Source organism: Pan paniscus, chromosome 13, assembly GCF_029289425.2.
Source record: "Pan paniscus chromosome 13, NHGRI_mPanPan1-v2.0_pri, whole genome shotgun sequence".
Taxonomy (NCBI): Eukaryota; Metazoa; Chordata; class Mammalia; order Primates; family Hominidae; genus Pan; species Pan paniscus.
In genome coordinates, this window is record NC_073262.2 from 31,969,262 (window position 1) to 31,994,210 (window position 24,949).

At 39.0% G+C, this 24,949-nt stretch overlaps 1 protein-coding gene across 10 annotated transcripts in view; it reads right to left on the reverse strand.

The window, feature by feature from the left end:
* Positions 1 to 24,949, reverse strand: part of KYNU (kynureninase) — a 290,523-nt gene that overhangs the window by 107,916 nt on the left and 157,658 nt on the right. For all 10 annotated transcript variants that reach the window (XM_055108492.2, XM_055108490.2, XM_055108491.2 and 7 more), the window contains 2 exons: positions 9,666 to 9,786; positions 661 to 743 (listed from right to left, as the gene is read on the reverse strand). In XM_055108492.2, coding sequence (XP_054964467.1) covers positions 661 to 743; positions 9,666 to 9,786 — 204 coding nt within the window. The remainder of the gene's footprint in view (positions 1 to 660; positions 744 to 9,665; positions 9,787 to 24,949) is intronic.

A 24,949-nucleotide genomic window follows, 5' to 3' on the forward strand; every position in this document is an offset into this window, starting at 1 on the left:
CCAATTACCAAAATATCATTAATTTTTTTGTTCAGTACCTTAAATTTTAAACAATGCTGAATATTTAAGCCAATTAAATAAATTTTTTCAAAATGTTAACACATTTACCATCTAAAACTATCTTAAATACCACCGATAGTATATATAACTCTCTTTAGGATAGCACATTTTAGACTAAAAACAGCATCAGCTATGTCATTTTCAGTAACATGAAGCTAAAATTTAAATAGATCACCAAAGATTAAATTGAAATGAGCAAAAACATGATTGGTGTTTTACACCTTTAGCATGTGAAAATGTTCATTATATCAAATAGTTAAATTATAGAAAATTCATTTCAGTTGATTTTTATGAAATGTATTCAATTATAAATTAATACAATGTATGTGTTTTTCATGTGTGATAAATATTACATTTAAAGTATGACAGAAAAAAATAACATATATTTTATTTTTATATAAATAACCTTGTTATGCTCACCATAGCAATCTTTGAGTTAACAAATTTAAGTTGAAAGTGTACTTCCTTTTTACTATTATAGATTAAAATAGAAAATCACTATGTTCTTCAATAAGATTTTGACTTTATGAGCCTGTGTTTATAACTAAATGATAATATCTTTACAATTCATTTGGAAAAACTTCAGTGTTTTGTACTTACCTACAATGTCCTTCATAAGGCCTACAATACTCTCATCTCCTGTAATCCAAGGACGCTTCCCCACTTCATGACCATAGGCTGCTCTGAAATTGAAAATGGACATAAACATTTCTTAGCTTTTATGTGCATGTGTGTGATTATTTCAAATATCAGCTTTAGCAAATAAACATTTCTATGTGGACCTTTCTATGTGTTAGTAATTATATAAAATCAGGCTTTTTTAAAACAAAATATATAATACTTGGGATTAATGTCTTTTAACTTCTCTTTTTAAATTTCTTTTATTTTCTTTTTGTGAGGAATGGGGGAGATTGTTCATATGTTATTTTAATATTTTGCTATATTCTAGAGTCTAATTTTTTTGGTCTCAGTTATTTTGCAATTTTTAAGATTATTTGAACACTACTTTTATACCTGTAGAATGTAGTATCCATACTAAAACTTCCATACTATTTTGTAAGGCTAGAGACTAAAATGATTATAAATTGAAATATAGCTATAATCTGTAAATTTAATAGAAGTGTATAAAATATGACTATACTCATGATACCATTTTATAGGTAAATAACAAAATTTATGAATAATCAAAGCCAACACTACTTGGTTTGACATATTTGCTAGCAATTTCATCTGTCACATTCCAGCTCAATTTTATTATTCTAGTAAGTATCCCAGGAGGCATAGTAGAAAAATGCAAAATACATAGAGTACTTCAACTTTCAAGAAATTTCCTTGAAATGAAGAAGGCAAATACACTTGAAAAACATAGAAGAAATTAAAACAGAGGATTAAGATGAAGCGCCTCTGAGTGCTGTTACATTGTTGTATCTTATGATGCTCTGAATGTGATAGTTCTGTAAGCAGGCAGGGGGGTCTCCAGGGATTATAACATTTAATAAAGTTGAACCATCAGCCTGTTTTACAGCCTCCTGCCCTATCACTTGTTTTTTTCCCAAGCCTGGTGTGTAATGCTGTCACCTTGTCGGTTAGGGCAAGCTTCTGACAGACCCCAGCAACTCATAGACGAGTCTGTGTGAAATTTCCTCATTACCATGCTAAAGTCTCCACCCTGGGGAGGAGCTATAGCTTCATTACCATAACATGTGATCTACACACTGGCGTGATTACTCACTGCATCTCCGCAACTGGGACTCTTCCTCTACATGAGATGATGCACCTTCTTCCCTATCACCCCATAAAACTTCCCTGTCACTTTTCCTCTGGGAGACACTGCTTCTGTGAAAACTCCCAGTGTCCTCCTTACTTGATGCCAAGTAATCAAACTTCTATTGATCAAAACCTGCTCTATTTTTTTTTACTACAGAGAAATAATTTATTTTAAATCATATTTTAGAATTATGCAATATTTTAAAACTTATTTCATAATAAATATTGCAAAGATGATTTCACAATTAAAAATATAAATATTTGAGCCTGCTGTATATTCCTCTGACTTTTTTTAAATTATACTTTAAGTTCTGGGATACATGTGCAGAACGTGCAGGTTTGTTGCATAAGTATACATGTGCCATGGTGGTTTGCTGCACCCATCAACCCCTCACCTACATTAGGTATTTCTCCTAATGCTCTCCCTCCCTTAGCCCCTCACCCCCCACAGGCCCCAGTGTGTGATGTTCCCCTCCCTGATTCCATGTGTTCTCATTGTTCAACTCCCACTTATGAGTGAGAACATGCAGTGCTTGGTTTTCTGTTCCTGCATTAGTTAGCTGAGAATGATGTTTCCAGCATCATCCATGTCTCCAGAAAGACCTTTGTTACTCACCAAAAGAATAAAGCCCATTTTTTCTGGGTAACAGTTCTTAATTCTTTAGGAATCCAAAAGTTTGTCAGCTTGAAAGAAAGGAATGAAAATGTGCTTTTTGTATAGTACCAACCTGGGTTGAATCTGTGTCAGTAAACTGGTGCTGGTGGGCTGGTACTCCCTAAGAGGGGTGGTAAGACTAGAGGACTAGAGCACTGTTTTTCCTCCTTTGCAGATTTCCAAGGTATAAATACTCCCATTATGGGTGATTTCATACTACCAACAGAAATTCTGAGTATTTAATAATTGGCTTTTGACATCTGGTATAAGCCAGCTCCAGGTCAGTACTGGTCGTGAGACCACATTTATTGGAAGCTATAGGGCTTCATTTTCCACATTTGTACAAGTAAATGGGTAACAATATGGACCTTAAAGGATTCCCATGAGAAATAAATGAGATAACATGTGAAAGAGACAGTTACATAGTACCCTGTTTCTGAGTCTTCTTTCCTAATGTAAATCTAATGCTAAAACTCCCTTCATCAGCATGTGGTATAGAACACAATTTTTAAACTAACATTTCTATTACCATATAAACTAAGATGAAGGAAGAGGACTTTCTTTGAGAATAAACATAGGCTGCTAAGAACTAAGGATGGAAGAGAGGGGCAATTGTTAGTTATTATTATTCGTATTATTATTAGATAGCCTGCAGCTTGCCTCTTTCTTGATTTCTAATATAAATGCTAAAGACAAAAATCATTATCATTAAATGGTAGTTAAAGGAAGATACTTGGATCCTTTTTTATTTTCATCACATAGAGCTCCATGGCCTTTGCTGATAGCACAATACATCTTATTACATTTAGGTAGTAAAATTCTATGTTCTGCCTCAGAGAATTTATATCTCAGAATATTATGCCACCTACTCCTCACTCTGGTAGACACCGTGGTAATAATCTTTAAGGATATGTTTCTTCCTGCAATGCTTTTGGCATCTCCCTCCCTTTAAAATACCACACAGAGTCTGCTTCTTCATTTTGTTAGCCCACTAGCCTGGGGTAGTGAAATGTATTTAGAAAGTGTTACCCAAATAAACCCAAAGTAAAGTGGCCTGTCATTAAAAGAGTTGATGTAGATTAAAGTGCAGTTATAAACATCAGTATTAAAGTTAAGAAAAAATATTATATTGTTCAAACAAAGCTACTTAAAATAGTCGCAGCATAGATGTAATCTTCTTTTACAAATGCTGGAAAGGAAAAGAGAGCATGGGAGAGAGTTAACTCACTGCCACAGAATAAATCATTGCTGTAAGTGGGTGTTTTCTGAGACATCTACTAGGAGTATTTACTCACAAAATTAGAATTGCAGGATGTAAAATTAGGAAGTTAATAGAAACCTGGATCCTCTTTAAAGTAGGACCATGCTGTAACCATCCCACAGAATGAAAAATGGCCCTGTTTTTAGAAAGCTTCCTTCCATAAGTAAATAATTACAATTTCATGGGCTGCCTTCATTACATTATAATTTTTTTTCCATGATCCAATTGATGATTAGCCAATAAAGATGTTGAGAGGCCAGGGACAGTGGCTCATGCCTGTAATCCCAGCATTTTGGGAGTCCAAGGTGAGTTGATCCCTTGAGACCAGGTGTTTGAGACCAGCCTGGGCAACATAGGGAGACGTCATCTCTACAAAATTAAAGAAAAAATTAACCAGGCTTGGTGGCATGTACCTATAGTCGTAGCTACTCAGGAGACTGAGGTGGGAGGATAGCCTGGGCCCAAGTGTTTAAGGCTGCAGTGAGCTATGATCACGCCACTGCACTCCAGCCTGGGCAACACAGTGACACCCTGACTCCAAAAAAAGAATGTTAATTAGAAAAACAAAAACAAAGATGTTGTGAAAAATCTTTGTAACATGCCATTCTATGTATTTTCTTAATGCTCTCTTATTCAAACACTATTGCTTTTAATGGAAGAAATCCTTAAATTAAATGAGACTAGCGGGGTCTGAAGGAGGCATCTACATCTCTCTGGCATGTTTTATCAGTGTCCTGTCAGCACACACACACTGCCATGTAAAGTAAACTCTGTGGTTTATTCCTGATATTTAATTCAAAGGGACATTTTTGTCTTTAAATAATCTTACCTAAACTGTCACAGTTCTTAGAAGAATCCCTGTAGAGACAAAACTGTAGTAGGTTTTTGCTCTTATGAAAAAGAGAGAACACCCTTTATGTAGCAGATCTGACAATGTAAATGACCTAAAATATTGTGATTCTATTTTAGGAACATAATACCCATCTCCCAGCTTACAATATGCTCTTTAGGACTGATATATCCTTCTGTTCTAGCTGAATTGTGGCATTATGATTATTAACCAATGTTATTCTTCATTAAATAATCCAGGTCATTAGTAAATATTTAATATAAACTATTATTCCCAAATACTTCATGCCTATTGCCTACTCATTCCAACAGACCCATAGGCTTCAGGCATATTGTTGCTTCTTCTTGTTACAAAACCTTTTTACTTATAATTATTAAGTATCAAATAAATATAATCACCCAAAAAGTTTTATATTTCAGAATACTGGAATTGCCTAAATATTGCCATTTTGCAAAACAAATATATTCTTCAATGTGTTATTAATCTACTTTAGAAATCCCATAGAGTTGAAAATGCAAATGCAAATTAATGGTAATAGAATTTTAAAACTAACACAGAGGTAAAAGATTCTAAGAAAACTATTTTCACAGTTTTCCTTAAATAAGTGTAAGTTTTAGAAATCATTTGGTTCTACTATCATCTGAATGTGTCCCCTTCAATTTCTTATGTTAAAATTTGATCTGCCAATGTGACAGTATTAAGAGGTAGAGTCTTTAGGAGGTGATTCAGTCATAAGGGCAGAGCCCTCATGAATGGGATTAGTACCCTTGTAAAACAGGTGGGAGGCAGGTGTTTGCCTCTTTTGCCACATGAGGATACAGCAAGAAGCACCATCTTGGAAGCAGAGAGCAGACCTTACCAGACACTAAGTCGGCCAGCACCTTGATCTTGGACTTCCCAGCCTCCAGAATTGTAAGAATATTCAGTTCTCTTCTCTATAAATTATCCAGACTCAGGTATTTTGTATAGCAGTGGGAACAAACCAAGACAGATCCTAAAATATTTCTAGTTGTACCTCTATTCTTGGCTTTTCCTTAGTATAAGAAATCAAAGATGGTAGCCTTATGAATTACAAAATCAGGCTGCATTATGACAAAAAATCATTTATTCAATACTTAGGTGTGGTAGGCAGTATGTCTGCAATAGGCCATAAAACTGGAGAAGATGGAATCCATGAGCCAAATGGCATTTCCTACTTTACAATACTTGGATGGACAGAGATTTGACATCTATATGCCTGTGTAAAATCTTGCTTTGTTGAAGCACTCTAATTTTTATGTTACTGTTAAGATTATAATTTTTTTTGAGACTGGATCTGACTCTGCTGCCCAGGCTGGAGTGCAGTGTCACAATCTCAGCTCACTGCAAACCCCCACATTCCAAGCTCAAGCGATCCTCCCACCTCAACCTCACGAATAGCTGGGACTACAGGCATGTGCCACTACATCCAGCTAAATTTCTTTTGTATATTTCGTAGAGACAGGGTTTTACCATGTTGCCCAAGCTGGTCTCAAACTCCTGAACTCAAGTGATCTGCCTGCCTTGGCCTCCCAAAGTCCTGGGGTTACAGCCTTGAACCACCACGCCTGGTCAAGATTATACATTTTTAACATTATCTTTTTCAACTAAGCAACTACTTTCAACGTGCATTGTAGTATTTAATAAGTGTGTAATCCTCTTTGACTCAGCGATTCCCATAATCTTCCATTGGTCAAGAAGAAAGAGAGTCACTGACCTGGCTTGAGTATCAACCAAGAAGTAGAGCAGAAGTGGCATAGAGGGAGGCAGAGAGGAAGAAGTGATCAGATAAAACTTACCACAATAATGGGAGGCCCTGGATGTAGAGGCAACTGAACACATGCAGGGTTTGATTTTAGTACAAAAAAACAAGGCAACAGTGAGAATGAAAACTGAAGAGACCAACAGACCACTGAAGTGGCATGAAGACTACATGTATGTATATATGTATGTATGTATGTATGTATGTATTTAAAGACATGGTCTTGCTGTAGCCCAGGCTGGAGTACAGTGGCACAATCACAGCTTACTGCAGCCTTGACCTTCTGGGTGCAAATGATCCTCTCACCTCAGCCTCTCAAGTGGCTTGGACTACAGGCATGCACCACCATGCCCAGCTAATTTTTGTATTTTTTTGTAGAGTTGAGATCTCACAATGTTGCCCAGGTTGGTCTGGAACTACTGGGCTTTTGTGGTCCACTTGCCTCAGCCTCCCAAAGTGCTGGGATTACAGATGGTAGCCACTGCATCCATCTCTTTGTTGCTCAGGCTGGTTTTAATTCCTGGGCTAAAGTGACCCACATTGGCCTCCCAAAGTGCTGGGAATACAGCCATGAGCCACTATGCCTGGTCTGACTACTTTGAACACATCTGAACAAAGAGCAGCCACAGAAAGAAATTTATCTAAACTTAAGCAAAGCCTCCTAAAAATACAGCTGCTACTGACCCATCCTCAGAGGTAGATGGACCTTAGCACCTGGAGGTACAAATTCAGCTGCCATTCATCTCCCTCTTGGGAGCTTCCAGCTAGGAAGGATACTGCCCATTAGCATCATGATGAAAAAGCCCAATAGAAACTTTTATATTTTCCCACTGAAGCTCTAAAACTCTTCCCTTTAGTCAAGCTGGTATATAAACCCTTACCCATGGCTGTTCATCAAACTACCCCTTGTAGAATTCTTGTATCTGAGTGTGAAATAAACTTTTCTCCTGTTAACCTGTCTGTTGTCAATTAATTGGCAGGCCCTCAATCACTTTGACCTAAGTACTCATTTGGTAGAGAAAAAGTTTCCTCCCAACAGAACTTCAGCTGGAAAACATCAGAAGTGGGATTTTAAGCTAAATATTTGGGAGGTAAAAAATAATAATGAGCAAACACTTTTGGGATCAAAAACGATGGGTGAGGTAGGAAAAAGAGGCAGGTGATCAGGCATCCCAAACACCACAGACATTTATGGGCGGGGCCATGATTTTGACTGAGTCACTACAGCTTAAAACAAGCAGACTAAAATAAACAAAGCGAGGATGGAATAGATGTCCATTTGCTTAGAAGTCTTCTTTAATTCACTGTACATTGCCTGAAGCATTAAAATATACAACCTTTCTGAATCATCTGTCTAATGAAAACTCAGTAAGAAGGTTTAATTAAAATGATGAAATTTTCCATCATCACAAGGTGAAACATAAAAGACAAAACAATAGAAGAGCATGAGGTGCTTTCCTGAAATGCAACTTTAAAGTCTTGAAAATAATCAACCAGTTTCTTACTTAAGTGGATGACCATAAGGATATGAATAGAATAGCAGGGCAGAATATATTTTAAATGCTTAGGGGATAAAAATTCACAACCTTGCTGAATGAATATCCAAGAGGCAAGGACACTCTATAAAGTTCAAATTCATTCAATCTAATTATCTGCCCTCTCTTACATTAAGGCCAAAAATGAATATTAACCATTTTTATTAACTATGACCCCCATTCATTAAATACTAAAACTTGCTAGAGCAAATGTGGTGGTATGTATTTTTGCAAATTATGCATAAAAGTTATGCAGATAAAGTTATAACATGATTAATAAATTATATAAACTTCTATCATTCTTACATCAAGTTGTGAAATTACGTTCTTAATCACTAAAATTAAGAACTTCACAGTGTTATCTAATAGCCATAGTTGTAATCCTTTGCACAGTGTAAGCTAAACATTATTTATTTATTTATTTTATTGCAGCAGAGTCGCCCAGGCTGGAGTACAGTGGTGATCTCCGCTCACTGCAACCTCTGCCTCCCGGATTCAAGCAATTCTCTTGCCTTAGCCTCCTGAATAGCTGAGATTACAGGCATCTGCCACCATGCCAGGCTAATTTTTATATTTTTAGTAGAGACGAGGTTTCACCATGTTGGTCAGACTGGTCTCGAACTCCTGAGCTTAGGAGATCCATCCATGTCAGCTTCCCAAAGTGCTGGGATTACAGGCGTGAGCCACCATTCCCGGCATAATTTTTGTATTTTTTTAGTAGAGGTGAGGTTTCGCCACGTTGGCCAGGCTGGTCTCAAACTCTTGGCCTCAAGTGATCTGCCCACCTCTGCCTCCCAAAGTGCTGCAATTACAGGCATGAGCCATTGTGACTAGCCTACTAAACTTTAAAGAATGGATATTGTTCCCAATTTGAAAACCAGTAGCATGAAGAATGAAGAAAGGTAAAGAATGTATTCTGAGTTTCTATGACAGCCAAATGTTTTCCCTCTGAAATTCTATTTGGTTTGGTTTCATCTTTCTGAAATGTTTTCCTAACTGTCAAGTTTGGCTCATCTTCATATTGATTTTTCAGTTTCAAATAATTAGAAAATATTTCTGGTTATCATAAAAGTAAGTGTTGATAATTTAGCCTAATCATGAAGAAATTAAGCTTCAGAATATTAACTCCTCTGTTAGTTATTAAAGAAATAAAATAAAATGATTACATGTGGTTTAGAGATGTCAACACATGAGAGGAACTTAAACGTTTAAATATTGTAAAAGTTGTAGTCCTGATTCTGCCACTTGCTTGCTATGTCACCTTATTCTGATCCTCAGTTATTTCATCAATCAAATGAGACTACTGAGCAGCTAAAGTTTCTCTGTATCCATGGATTCCCTCTCTATGGATTCAACCAACTGCGGATCAAAAATATTTGGGGAAAAAAATGGATGGCTGCATATATACTAAACATGTACAGACTTTTTTTCTCGTCACTATTCCCTAAACAATACAGTATAATAGCTATTTACATGACATTTATACTGTGTTAGGTATTATAAGTAATCTAGAGATTATTTAAAGTATATGGCATAGGCCTAAGTTCTTTGGAAATATGATGCCATTTGTATATAAGGGACTTGACCATTGTGGATTTTGGAATGATAGGGAGGCCCTGGAACTAATCCTCCACAGATACCAAGGGATGACTGTACTAGGATTCTATTACACATCTTTCCAAATATTAGACAACCTAATGTGATTTTGTAAATTTTTGTATGAGATGTAGAGTAGTAGCTTTTAAAATATTACTTACATTTTGGCCCACTTATCTAGTTCTTCTTCAAGATATGTTTTAACCATTTTTGGTTGAAGGCCAAGAGAATTTCCCAAGAAATAGATGGCATTTTCATCTTTATTCACTAATGATAAATCAACTGAAACAGAAGAAATGTCAAAAAAAAATAAAAATAAAAGCTTTTTCAGTATGGTATTGTTAAGCCAGTACAAATAATTAATACAATCAACTCTAAGAAGGATAAAAAGTAATTAAAAATTACTCCCAAGGATGACATCAGGTCCTCTAAAAAATAATTAACTTTTGCATTTACATTTAAAATATAATTTAAACCTATAGAGGCTATTATGAGGATCTCTCATATTTACTGTGCTCCATGAGGAAATCTAAATTAGCAACTACTTCCAATCATGAATTGCCAAAGCATTAGAAAAGAGTTAAAAACAAATGTTTTTAATTAGGAAATACATCAGCCTATCTAATTGTATAAGAAGATTACCAGAATTTAGTCAAGTACTAACACTGTACTAATTTGTGTTGTAGACATGGCAATTTTTTTTAAAAATGCAAATAATTATTTACATAACTTAAGTAGATGTACTGGATTTATGTGTTTTTTTTTCATTCTATATCCATACACACGTACACATAGTACTAACACATGTATAGGCAAAGATTGTTTTCTACATCTACTTCTTATTCATATAAATCAAACTTTGATGATTTTTATCCTACAGTTAACCCACTGCAAACAAACCAATCCATGTGCTTAAGATGTAGTCCAGAAAGTCACATGTTTACAATCACATTTGTAAACTACTGAGTTTTCTCTTATATCTTAGGGAAAAAAAGACTAAGCTTCTCGTTTATATTTCACTGGAATCATTAAGTACTATGTTGGTCTTTACTTCAGACTACTTAATTAAACCTTTAAAGACTTTTTAAAGACATACCATCTATTTCAACCTGATCCCTTTTATAGATATTGTTTTTCATTGGCATCTTTTAAGCCTGACCAATAAAAGATATGTATATATTGTTTACACATGTGTGCCAGAAGAGTCCTCTTGGTTAAGGTATCCATTATTTCCTGGATCTAGGATTAGATATGCCTCCCCGTTTCCCATCCTCAAGGTTATCATGTCAGCCAGGCACAGTGGCCCATGCCTGTAATCCCGGCACTTTTGGAGGCAAAATTGGGAGGATCACTTGAGCCCAGGAGTTCAAGACAAGCCTGGGCAACATAGTGAGACTCCATCTCTATTTAATTTTTTTTTTTTTAATAAAAGGTTATCACATCAATGGTTCTTGTCACATTGGACATTACTGATAATCTCCTTATAGCTTGAGTCCAAGTTTAGTGCCTTTGGGATTATATCCACAGTTTTCATGGCTCCTGTGCTTTCTCTACACAACCCTTGAGAATATGGGAGCTCTGGGTTCATCCATAGTTCCCAGTCCTTCAGTGCCAGCTGCTGACTCTTGCACAACTCAATGTCATGTGGATTCTGTTGCACATCTTGTTTAGTATTTAATGCTTATGAAGTGGGAGAGGGTCCCCTTTCTGAAGCATTTATTGTATTTACCTTTTTTTCCCAAAGGCAAGTCAGGATTAACGTACACCAGTCAATCCTGTTCTTTAGGATTATTTTCTGTCTCCTCTACTGACAACTTTTTTAGCATATTGTGGGTTTAGTGCTATGCTAAAACATTTATTGTAGAGATTGTGATATTATTACATTTTTCTTTAAAGTAGGTATTGCCAATTAGGGCATACATTTTTTGCAGTTTCTCAATGGTCCTCTTGGTTTTCTCTCTCACTTCAATGGCCTTTTCACAAAGGCCGTGGAGCTTACTAGAACTTTCCTTTTCAAAGTGAACTGCTTGATTAACACATGTCCTGTTAGTAATTCCCAAAATTTTGGTTAAGTCACAATGCTTCAAGACCGCAGTTCACTCTTCTTGTAGGTATTGTTTTCCAACTCTTTCTTTTAGTGCCTTTGCTTCTTATTCCCTGGAAAGTCTTCCTGCATTGAATTTAGCCTGATCTTATTAGGGGGAGGAAAAGGGGGGTAAGGTGTCTCAATTTCTTCCTCTTAATCCATACTGTCCAGATCTACTCTGAGAAAACACTGAGAGGTGTCATGATCTGGGGATCCTGTGGGTTCATGTTCAGATCAGATCATTTGCTGCATTTGTTCTGTTAATACCCAGCAGGCAGGATCTGTAACCAGTACCCTTGTTTTAAGCAAGGCAAGGCAAACTTTTTCTGTAAAAAGCCAGAAAGTAAATATTTCAGGCTTTCCAGGCCATGAAGTCTCTGCTGCAATTCCTCTTTTTTGTTATGATAGGATTAAAAAAGCCATAGATAATTAAAAAATAAATGTGGCAGTGATCCTAAAAACTTTATTCCAAAAAGAAGGCAGAGATTTTTGAGCCTTGTCTTAGGGTCACACTTCAAATTCTGGCACAGATTGGGCATGTTAAAAGAGTTCATCAGTTCCCCCTATCAGCCAAGTCTCCACATTCAGTAAATCCTCCTTGAGCTGGGAATACTTGCTTCATGTAACAAGCCCCCCTAGTTTACTAGGGCTTCTAGAACTAAAGCTTCTGGGTAGCTTAAACATAAATTTATTGTCTTACAATTTTGCAGGCTCTAAGTCCAAAATCAAGTGTTGACAAGGTTGATTACTTTCAAGCACTGTGACGGAAGAATATGTTCTAGGCCTCTCTGCTTGGCTTACAGATGGCCATCTCTTGTGTGTTTGGCCTTCTCCCAGTATGCCTGTGTGTTTCCCTAATCAGTCATAAAATCTTACCAACCAAAAAAAGTCCTGTGCCAGATGAATTCATAGCCAAATTCTATCAGACTTACAAAGAAGAGCTGGTACCAACACTGCTGAAACTATCCCCAAAAATTAAGGAGGGGGTGACTCCTCCCCGACTCATTCTAGGAAGCCAGTATCACTCGACACCAAAATCTGCCAAAGAAATAACAACAACAACAACAACAAAATTACGGGTCAATATCCCCATTGAAGCAAAAATCATCAACAAAATACTAGCAAACCAAATCCAGAAGCACATGAAAAAGTTATTTCACCACATTCAAGTAGGTTTTATTCCTGGGATGCAGAATTGATTCAACACATGTAAATCCATAAATGTGATTCAGGATGTAAAGATAATTGAGAACAAAAACCATATGATCATGTCAATAGATGCAGAAAAAGCTTTCAGTAAAATCCAATATCCCTTCATGATAAAAACCCTCAACAAACTAGGCATCAAAGGAACATACTGCAAAATAATAAGAGCGATCTATGGCAAACTCACAGCCAACATCATACTGAATGAATAAAAGCTGGAGGTATTCTCCTTAAGAACTGGAACAAATCAAAGATACCTCCCACTCCTACTCAATATAGTACTGGAAATCTTAGCCAGGGCAGTCAGTCAAGAGAAAGAAAGAAAAGGAATCTAAATAGAAAAAAAATTATCTATCTTTACTAATGATAAGATTATATACCTAGAAAACCCTAAAGACTCCACCAAAATTCTCCTAGAACTGCTACACAATTTCAGTAAAGTTTCAGAATATAAAATCAACATTAAAAAATCAGGAGCATTTCTATATGCCAAGAATGTTTAAGCTGAGAGCCAAATCAATAATACAATCCCATTTGCAACAGCGAAAAAACAGTAAAACACTAAGAAATACATCTAACCAAGGGGGTGAAAGCTCTCTACAAGGAGAACTCCAAAGTACTGCTCAAAGAAAAATTATAGATGACACAAATAGAAAAACATTCCATACTCATGGATTGGAAGAATCAATATCATGAAAACCACCATATTGCTCAAAGCAATTTATAGATTCAAAGCTATTCCTATCAAACTACCAATGTCATTTCTCACAGAAATAGAAAAATCTATTCTAAAATTCGTATGTGACCAATAAAGAGCCTGAATAGCCAAAGCAATCCCAAGCAAAAAGAACAAGGCTGATGGCATCATTACTTGACTTCAAACTACAAGGCTACAATAACCAAAACACCATGGTACTGGGACCAAAACATATACATAGACCAATAGAACCGGTTAGAGAACCCAGAATAAAGCCACATATCTACAACAGTCTAATCTTTAACAAAGTTGACAAAAACAAGCAATGGGGTAAGAACTCTTATTCAATAGGTGGTGCTGGGATAACCAGCCAGAAATATGCAGAAGAATGGAACTGGACCCCTACCTTTCACCAAATACAATTATTGACTCAAGATGGATAAGACTAAAATGTAAGACCTAAAATTATAAAATTCCTAGAAGAAAACCTAGGAAATATCATCCTGGACAGTGGCTTTGACAAAGGATTTGTGACTGAGTCCTCAATAACAATTGCAAAAACCCCCCAAACTGACAAGTGGGACCTAATTAAACTAAAGAGCTTCTGCACAGCAAAAGAAACTATCAGCAGAGTAAACAGACAACCTACAGAATGGGAGAAGATATTCACAAACTATTCCTTGCAAATATTTAATATCCAGAATCTATAAGGAATTTAAGCAATTCGACAAGCAAGAAACAAATAACCCCATTAAAAAGTGGGCAAAGAATAGAGGCAGAGGCGGGCAGATCACGAGGTCAGGAGATTGAGACCATCCTGGCAAACACAGTGAAACCCCGTCTCTACTAAAAATACAAAAAAATTAGCCAGGTTTGGTGGCAGAGGCCTGTAGTCCCAGATACTTGGGAGGCTGAGGCAAGAGAATCGCTTGAACCTGGGAGGTGGAGATTGCAATGAGCCGAGATCACACCACTGCACTCCAGCCTGGGGGACAGAGCAAGACTCTGTCTCAAAAAAAAAAAAAAAAAAAAAAGGCAAAGAACATGAATAGACACTTCTTGAAAGAAGACATACATACAGCCAACAAATATATGAAAAAATGCTCAACATCATTAATTGTTAGTGAAATGCAAATCAAAACTGCAATGAGATACCATCTCACACCAGTCAGAAGGGCTATTACTAAAACGTCAAAAAATAACAGATGGTGACAAGGTTGCAAAGAAATAAAACACTTATACATCGTTGGTGGGAATGTAAATTAGTTCAGCCACTGTCGAAAGCAGTGTGGAGATTTCTCAAAGAATTTAAAATAGAACTACTATTTGACCCAGCAACCCCATTACCAAGTATATACCTAAAGAAAAATACATTGTTCTACTAGGAAAACACAAGCATTTGTAGATTCATTGCAGAACTATTCATAAAAGCAAAGGTATGAAATTATTCTAGATGCCTTTCAATGGTGGATTGGATAAAGAACATGTGGTACAAATACACCAAGAAATACTACATAGCCATAGAAAGAATGCAATCATGTCATTTTCAACAACATGGATGCAGCCAGAGGCCATTATCTTAAATGAATTAATGCATGATCAGAGAACTGCATACTATATGTTCTCATTTTTAAGTGGGAGCTAACATTTGGTACATATAGCTATAAAGGGAGGAACAATACTACCTATTGGGTACAATGTTCACTACTTGGGTAACAGGGTCATTTGTACTCAAAACCTTGGCATCACACAGTTTACCCATATAACAAACTTGCACATATATCCCATGAACCTAAAATATAAGTTGAAATTTAAAAAAAAATACAAACAGCAAAGTGCAGTAAAATGAGTTATGCCTGTATGTCCCTTTAATATATTCATTGTTGGCATCCCAATAAAGCTAATTTTAATCTGAATTGTAATTATGTTAAAGTCTTTGTGTAAAGGCTTATATCTTCTACAAATATGGATTACCTCTCATAATGACTTCCACAAAAAAAAAAAAACTTGATATATGTTTGGAACATCCTATTAATAGCATCAACATTAGCCATATATGATCACAATTGTAAATACATTGTTAGATACAAGTACCAGATAGTCTGTGTTTGAAAGAGACAAACTGCCATTAATGTTAATGTCATACATATATTGATATGTTACTTTTAAAACTGGTTAGAATAATATTCCTGAAACAATTTTTTGAATTATATAATTAGAAAATAGATCATTTTGGCTGGGCGCGGTGTCTCACACCTGTAATCCCAGCACTTTGGGAGGCCGAGGTGGGTGGATCACGAGGTCAGGAGATCAAGACCATCCTGGCTAACACAGTGAAACCCTGTCTCTACTAAAAATACAAAAAATTAGCCAGGCGTGGTGGTGGGCGCATGTGTTCCCAGCTACTCAGGAGACTGAGGCAGGAGAATGGTGTGAACCTAGGAGGCAGAGCTTGCAGTGAGCCAAGATCGTGCCACTGCACTCAAGCCTGGGCAACAGAGCAAGACTCCATCTCAAAAAAAAAAAAATTGATCATTTCATATTTTATTAGGACTTAGATACTGGCCTATCACATCAGGAGCTTGAACAAATACCAGTGCCTGGGTTTGAGTCAAAAACTCTAAATTTTTTGGTGTAGGACTCTAATATAGGCATTTTTTTTTTAATCCCACAACCAATTCCTTATATGAACTCACTGCAGAGGCCTGGCATTTAATTTACCCATTAAAAACAAAACAAATAATAAAAAAAAAGAGACTTCTCAATTTAATTAAGTTATTCAAGGTCACAGAAGGTAGCTTACCTTCAACTTACTACAGCATAAGGTTACTGTAATTTAAGATTTAATTAAGTTCATTTTAAATATTTTAAAATTCAATAATAAAATACATATGAACTCAAAACTTTCCAATACTTTTCACAGATGAAACATACAGAAAATTACATTGTTTCCCATTTGTAATAAAATTAAAAAGCTACATTAGGACAGAGGTGAAGGGCCAGTCCAGTTCCCCCAAAGGCTAAAAGAATAAAAATCTCAGCATACTTCTAACTGCCAAACACACACATATACAAACACTCAATAAACAAACTCATATTGAAAATCATGTGTAAGTTTAATTGAGAAATTACCTATATTTTCCTTTTCCTTTTGCAAATTGAAGAGGAAACCTAGAAGTAACAATATGTTTTGATGGAAAAGCAAAGGTAAGCTCTAATTTTTTTTAAATGGCTCGTCTGTGTAAAGAATATTTGAAGTATTGAGAGACAGGACTAGCTGGATTTCCTAGGTTGACTAAGAATTCCTAAGCCTAGCTGGGGAAGGTGACCACACCCACCTTTAAACACAAGGCTGGTAACTCAGCTCACACCTGACCAATCAGGTAGTAAAGAAGGCTCACTAAAATACAAATTAGGCTAAAAGAAGGAGGTAAAGAAATAGTCAAATCATATATCACCTGAGAGCACAGTGAAGGGACAATGATCGGGATATAAACCCAGGCATTTGAGCAGGGAGTGGCAACCCCCTTTGGGTCCCCTCCCATTGTATGGGAGCTCTGTTTTCAGTCTATTAAATCTTGCAACTGCACACTCTTCTTGTCCGTATTTGTTACGGCTTGAGCTGAGCTTTCGCTCACCATCCACAACTGCTATTTGCCACCATTGTAGACCCGCCATTGACTCCCACCCCTCCGGATCTGGCAGGGTGTGCTCCTGATCCAGCGAGGCACCCATTTCCACTCCTGATCGGGCTAAAGTCTCACCTTTGTTCCTGCACAGCCAAGTGCCGAGGTTCATCCTAATCAAGCTGAACACTAGTCAGTGGTTTCCATGGTTCTCTTCCATGTCCCACGGCTTCTGATAGAGCTATAACACTCACCACATGGCCCAAGTTTCCATTCCTTGGAATCTGTGAGGCCAAGAACCCCAGGTCAGAGAACAAAAGGCTTGCTGCCATCTTGGGAGTGGCCTGCCCCATCTTGGGAGCAGCCCACCATCATCTTGGGAGCTCTAAGAACAAAGATCCGCTGGTAACATTTGGTGGCCTCATATGGGGATTCTCCAAAGCAGTGAGTAATATCAGACCACTTTTGCTTGCTATTCTGTCCTCTACCTTAGAATTGGAGGAAAATACCGGGCACCTGTCGGCTGGTTAAAAACGATTAGCATGGCCACCGGACTAAAGACTCAGGTGTGAGGCTTCCTGGGAAAAGGCTTTCTAACAACTTCTGGGTTGGGAGAGTTGGTCTGCCTGGAACCAGCTTCCACTTTCACAATTTTCCTAGGGATGCCAAGGGTCAACTAGAGGCAGAAAGCTGTTGTCCTGAACCCCTGGCATTGGCCGGTCGAGATCATGGTGCAGGCTAGAAGTCTCTACTCAACAGTCGCCCATGTGTGCACCCCTACCTGTCCTTCTGACCCATACCTCTTGGGTCCTAACTATGACTTTCTTGAAAGTGTAGCCCCAAAATTCTCCTTACCTCTGAATCTACTTCCTCCAATCCCTGCCTCCTAGATACTAATGCTTCAGACTTTCACTTTTTCTCCCAAGTATTAGAGTAGGTTGTATCTCCAAAGGGATCTAAGGAAGCGCTGTGCTGCATCCTTAGGCATCTAGGCTATGAAACCAGGGAATCTTGTCCCTGGTGCCCCTCCCAATTTAGGTATATAACTTTTGACATGGGCAGTTATGTGGGACCCGTTCTCCACCACCCTTGCCAGGCCCTGAGTTTGTAAATGGCTAGGATTCCTCTCTCATTGTGTAAGATGCTCTCCTCCCCTAATTTCTACCCAGCATCCCCCGACCCACCACCCTGCAATGCAATCTTCAATACAATCTTCAAGCCTTGGCTCCTTGGCCAGGGCCTTAGAACTGATGACCTAGTACTTTAACTTCTGGAACTGGGTCTGCAACAACATAATAGATCAGGATGAAAGCAAATTGAGTAAATTAAAGGGAGGCACATATTCCTATAGTGGCAAATGGGGGCAACAAGCGAACTTCCTTCTGCTGTTTTCCAAAATCCATCTACAGAGACAGAGAGAAGACAGAGAGAGAGAGACAGAGATGAGAGAGAGAGAGAGAGAGACAGAGAGGAGAGAAAGAGAAAGAGGCAGAGAAAGAGAAAAGGGAGAGAAAGAGACAGAGAGGAGAGAGAGAGAAAGAAATAGAAAGATAGAAGTAGTAAAGAAAAACAGTGTGCCCTATTCCTTTAAAAGCCAGGGTAAATTAAAAACCTATAATTGATAATCGAAGGTCTTCTCTGTGATCCTATAATACTCCAATACTACCTTGTTGTCAGTGTAAACAAGGGCATAGCCAGAAACACTGAGACCACTGACAACCTGTAGCCTTCCTATCAAAAATTCTTAACCCAGTAACCCACAAATGGCCCAAATGCATTCAATCAGTAGAGGTAACTGCTTTGCTAACAGAAGAAAGTAGAAAAATAACCTTTAGAGGAAACCTTACTGTGAGCACACATAACCAGTTCAGAGCTATCCTAAGTCAAAAAAAGCAAAAAGGTACCTTACTAACTCAAAAATCTTAAAGTATCAGGCTATTCTATTAGAAAATGGTGATTTAACACTAACCACTGAAAATTCCCTTAATCTAGCAGCTTTCCTAACAGGGAATTTAAATCTTAATTACCATACAAAGGTCCGACCAGACCTAGGAGGAACTCCCTTCGGGACACAAGGATAGATGCTTCCTCTCGGGTGATTGAGAAAAAAACCACAATGGGTATTCATTAATTGATAGTGAGACTCTTGTGGAAGAAGAGTTAGGAGAATTCCCTAATCATTGGTCTGTCAAACGTGTGAGCTGTTTGCACTCAGCCAAGCCTTAAAGTACCTACAAAACCAGCAAGCCCATCTTTTTCTCCTTGCTCTCCTTGTAGGAAAAAAGGCACATAAGATAAACAGGATCCCTGTCTCATATTTCGTACCCAAAAGGACTTAATCTGGGGCAACAAAAAGCTTAATATCAATATTTAGGGCATATTCCTACAAAAGTAAAGAAGGACAAAGACCCTAGTGGGCAAAGAACTCCATCTCACTCCTGACTCAAAAGGTTACCTTCACCCTCTCTGAAACGAATTTGCATAAGAACTGTTGTTTATGGGAATGCATCTTGATGGGCAGCCGGGTTGTTATGAAAGACTCAGGAACTCAGCCCAGCTCTAGGACTCACCCCTGAGCACAAAGGCAATGTTGGGCATGCTGGTAAAGGACCACTAGAATCCAGCAGCCCGGATCCCTTTCTTTGTGGTCAAGAAAGGCGGGAAAAGGGGTGCAGGACTGCTACATTGGTGAGCACAACTAATCCGATAAGCAGAGGTCCATGGGTGGTTACACACCGTGGAAAGGACCATAGAGAACACTGTAGAACTAAGCTCATCAGAAAATGACTAGGGGTGCTGGCAAAACATTCCCCCCAAGGCATAAACACCCCTAAAATGTATTCTGGAGAATTCGGCCTTGTCAGAGTGTATGTACCTTTTTCCCTGTCAGACTTGAAGCAAATTAAAATAGACCTGGGTAAATTCTCAGATAACCCTGTTGGCTATATTGATGTTTTACAAGGGTTAGGACAATCCTTTGATCTGACATGGAGAGATATAATGTTACTGCTAGATCAGACACTAATTCCAAATGAGAGAAGTACTGCCATAACTGCAGCCTGAGAGTTCAGTGATCTCTGGTATCTCAGTCAGGTCAATGATAGGATGACAACAGAGGAAAAAGAACAATTCCCCACAGGCCAGCAGGCAGTTCCCAGTGTAGACCCTCATTGGGACACAGAATCAGAACATGGAATTGGTGCCACAGACATTTGCTAACTTGCTTGCTAAAGGACTAAGGAAAACTAGGAAGAAGCCTATAAATTATTCAGTGATGTTCACTATAACACAAGGAAAGGAAGAAAATCCTACTGCCTTTCTGTAGAGACTAAGGGAGGCATTGAGGAAGCAAACTCTCTGTCACCTGACTCTGTTGAAGGCCAACTAATCTTAAAGGTTAAGTTTATCACTCAGTCAGCTGCAGACATTAGAAAAAAACTTTAAAAGTCCACCTTAGGCCCAGAGCAAAACTTAAAACCCTATTGAACTTGGCAACCTCGGTTTTTTATAATAGAGATCAGGAGGAGCAGGCAGAACAGGATAAACGGGATAAAGAAAAGGCCACCATTTTAGTCATGGCCCTCAGGCAAGCACGACTTCGGAGGCTCTGGAACAGGGAAAGTCTGGACAAATTGAATGCCTAATAGGGCTTGCTTCCAGTGCGATCTACAAGGACACTTTAAAAAAGATTGTTCTAATAGAAATAAGCCACCCCCCTCGTCCATGCCCCTTATGTAAAGGGAATCACTGGAAGGCCCACTGCCCCAGGGGACGAAGGTCCTCTGAGTCAGAAGCCACTAACCAGATGATCCAGCAGCAGGACTGAGGGTGCCTGGGGCAAGCGCCAGCCCATGCCATCACCCTCACAGAGCCCCGGGTATGCTTGACCATTGAGGGCCAGGAGGTTAACTGTCTCCTGGACACTGGCGTGGCCTTCTCAGTCTTACTCTCCTGTCCTGGACAACTGTCCTCCAGATCTGTCACTATCCAAGGGGTCCTGGGACAGCCACTAGATACTTCTCCCAGCCACTAAGCTGTGACTGGGGAACTTTACTCTTTTCACATGCTTTTCTAATTATGCCTAAAAACCCCACTCCCTTGTTAGGGAAAGACATTCTAACAAAAGCAGGGGCCATTATACACCTGAACATAGGAAAAGGAACACCCGTTTGTTGTCCCCTGCTTGAAAAAGGAATTAATCCTAAAGTCTGGGCAACAGAAGGACAATATGGACGAGCAAATAATGCCCGTCCTGTTCTAGTTCAACTAAAGGATTCCACCTCCTTTCCCTACCAAAGGCAGTACCCCCTTAGACCCGAGGCCCAACAAGGACTCCAAAAAATTGTTAAGGACCTAAAAGCCCAAGCCTAGTAAAACCATGCAATAGCCCCTGCAATACTCCAATTTTAGGAGTAAAGAAGCCCAATAGACAGTGGAGGTTAGTACAAGATGTCAGGATTATCAGTGAGGCTGCTGTTCCTCTATACCCAGCTGTACCTTACCCTTATACTCTGCTTTCCCAAATACCAGAGGAAGCAGAGTGGTTTACAGTCCTGGACCTTAAGGATGCCTTTTTCTGCATCCCTGTACATTCTGACTCTCAATTCTTATTTGCCTTTAAAGATGCTTCAAACCCAATGTCTCAACTCACCTGGACCGTTTTACCCCAAGGGTTAAGAGATAGCCCACATCTATTTGGCCAGGCATTAGCCCAAGACTTGAGACAGTTCTCATACCTGAACAGTCTTGTCCTTTGGTACATGGATAATCTACTTCTAGCTGCCTGTTCAAAAACCTTGTGCCATCAAGCCACCCAAGCGCTTTTAAACTTCCTTGCCACTTGTGGCTACAAGGTTTCCAAACCAAAGGCTCAGCTCTGCTTACAGCAGGTTAAATACTTACGGCTAAAATTATCCAAAGGCACCAGGGCCCTCAGTAAGAAATGTATCCAGCCTATACTGGCTTATCCTCATCCCAAAACCCTAAAGCAAATAAAAGGGCTCCTTGGCATAACAGGCTTCTGCCAAATATGGATTCCCAGGTACGGCAAAATAGTCAGGCCATTATATACACTAATTAAGGAAGCTCAGAAAGCCAATACCCATTTAGTAAAATGGACTCCTAAAGCAAAAGCAGCTTTCCAGGCCCTAAAAAAAGGCCTTAACCCAAGACTCAGTGTTAAGCTTACCAACGGGGCAAGACTTTTCTTCATATGTCACAAAAAACAGAAATAGCTCCAGGAGTCCTTACACAGGTTCAAGGGACCAGCTTGCAAACCATGGCATACCTAAGTAAGAAAATTAATGTAGTGGCAAAGGGTTGGCATCATTGTTTACGGGTAGTGGCGGCAGTAGCAGTCTTAGTATCTAAAGCAGTTAAAATAATACAGGGAAGAGATCTTACTGTGTGAACACCTCATGATGTAAACAGCATACTCACTGCTAAAGGAGACTTGTGGCTGTCAGACAATCGTTTGCTTAAATATCAGGCTCTATTAATTAAAGGGCCAGTGCTGCAACTGCATACTTGCGCAACTCTTAACCCCACCACATTTCTTCCAAACAATGAAAAAAGATAAAACATAACTGTCAACAGGTAATTGTTCAAACCTATACCACTTGAGGGACCTTCTAGAGGTTCCCTTGACTAATCCCTACCTCAACTTGTATATTAATGAAAATTCCTTTGTAAAAAAAGAACTTCAAAAGCGAGGTATGCAGTGGTCAGTAATAATGGAATACTTGAAAGTAATCCCCTCACTCCAGGAACTAGCTCTCGGCTGGCAGAACTAATAGCCCTCACTTGGGCACTAGAATTAAAAAAAGGGAAAAGGGTAAATATATATACAGACTCAAAGTATTCTTACCTAGTCCTCTACGCCCACACAGCAATATGGAAAAAAAGGGAATTCCTAACTTCTGAGGGAACACCTATCAAACATCAGGAAGCCATTAGGAGATTATTATTGGCTGTACAGAAACCTAAAGAGGTGGCAGTCTTACACTGCCGGGGTCATCAGAAAGAAAAGGAAAGAAAAATAGAAGGAAACCGCCAAGCGGGTATTAAAGCCAAAAGAGCCACAAGGCAGAACCCTCCATTAAAAACGCTTATAGAAGGACCCCTAGTATGGGGTAGTCCCCTCTGGGAAACCAAGCTCCTACTCAGCAGGAGAAATAGAATGGGGAACCTCACAAGGATGTAGTTTCCTCCCCTCAGAATGGCTAGCCACCGAAAAAGGAAAAATACTTTTGCCTGCAACTAAACAATGGAAATTACTTAAAACCCTTCACCAAACCTTTCACTTAGGCATTAATAGCACCCATCAGATGGCCAAATCATTATTTACTGGACCACGCCTTTTCAAAACTAACAAGCAGATAATCAGGGCCTGTGAAGTGTGTCAAAAAAATAATCCCCTGCACTGCAGGCCATACATTTCAATCCCTGTATCTTTTTTTTTTTTTTTTTGAGATGGAGTCTCGCTCTTTCGCCCAGGCTGGACTGCAGTGGTGCAATCTCGGCTCACTGCAAGCTCTGCCTGCTGCAATCCCTGTATCTTTAACCTCCTTGTTAAGTTTGTCTCTTCCAGAATCGAAGCTATAAAACTACAAATTGTTCTTCAAATGGAGCCCCAGATGCAGTCCATGACTAAAATCTACTGCAGACCCCTGGACCAGCCTGCTAGCCCATGCTCCAAGTTAATAACATCAAAGGCACCTCTCCAGAGGAAATCTCAACTGAACAGCCCATACTACACCCCAATTCAGCAGGAAGCAGTTAGAGCAATCATCGGCCAATCTCCCAACAGCACTTGGGTTTTCCTGTTGAGAAGGGGGACTGAGAGACAGGATTGACTGGATTTCCTAGGCTGACTAAGAATTCCTAAGCCTAGCTGGGAAGGTGACCACATCCATCTTTAAACATGGGGCTTGCAACTTAACTCATATCTGACCAATCAGGTAGTAAAGAGAGTTCACTAAAATGCTAACTAGGCAAAAACAGGAGGTAAAGAAATAGCCAATCATCTATCGCCTGAGAGCACAGGGGGAGGGATAATGATCAGGATATAAACCCAGGCATTTGAGCTGGCAATGGCTACCCTCTTTGGGTCCCCTCCCTTTGTATGGGAGCTCTGTTTTCACTCTATTAAATCTTGCAACTGCACACTCTTCTGGTCCGTGTTTGTTATGGCGTGAGCTGAGCTTTCGCTTGCTATCCACCACTGCTGTTTGCCACCGTTGCAGACCCACCACTGACTTCCACCTCTCTGGATCTGGCAGTGTGTTCGCTGTGCTCCTGATCCAGCGAGGCGTCCACTGCCACTCCTGATTGGGCTAAAGGCTTGTCATTGTTCCTGCGTGGCTAAGTGCCCAGGTTTGTCCTAATGGAGCTGAACACTAGTCACTGGGTTCCACGGTTCTCTTCCGTGACCCATGGTTTCTAATAGAGCTATAACATTCACTGCATGGCCCAAGATTCCATTCTTTGGAATCTGTGAGGCCAAGAACCCCAGGTCAGAGAACAAGAGGCTTGCCACTATCTTGGAAGTGGCCTGCCACCATCTTGGGAGCTCTGGGAGCTAGGACCCCCTAGTAACACTTTCACTTAGGCATTGATAGCACCCATCAGATGGCCGAACCATTATTTACTGGACCAGGCCTTTTCAAAACTATCAAGCAGATAGTCAGGGCCTGTGACATGTGCCAAAGAAATATTCCCCTGCACTTCAGGCCTACATTTCAATCCCTGTATCTTTAACCTCCTTGTTAAGTTTGTCTCTTCCAGAATCAAAGCTATAAAACTACAAATCATTCTTCAAATGGAGCCCCA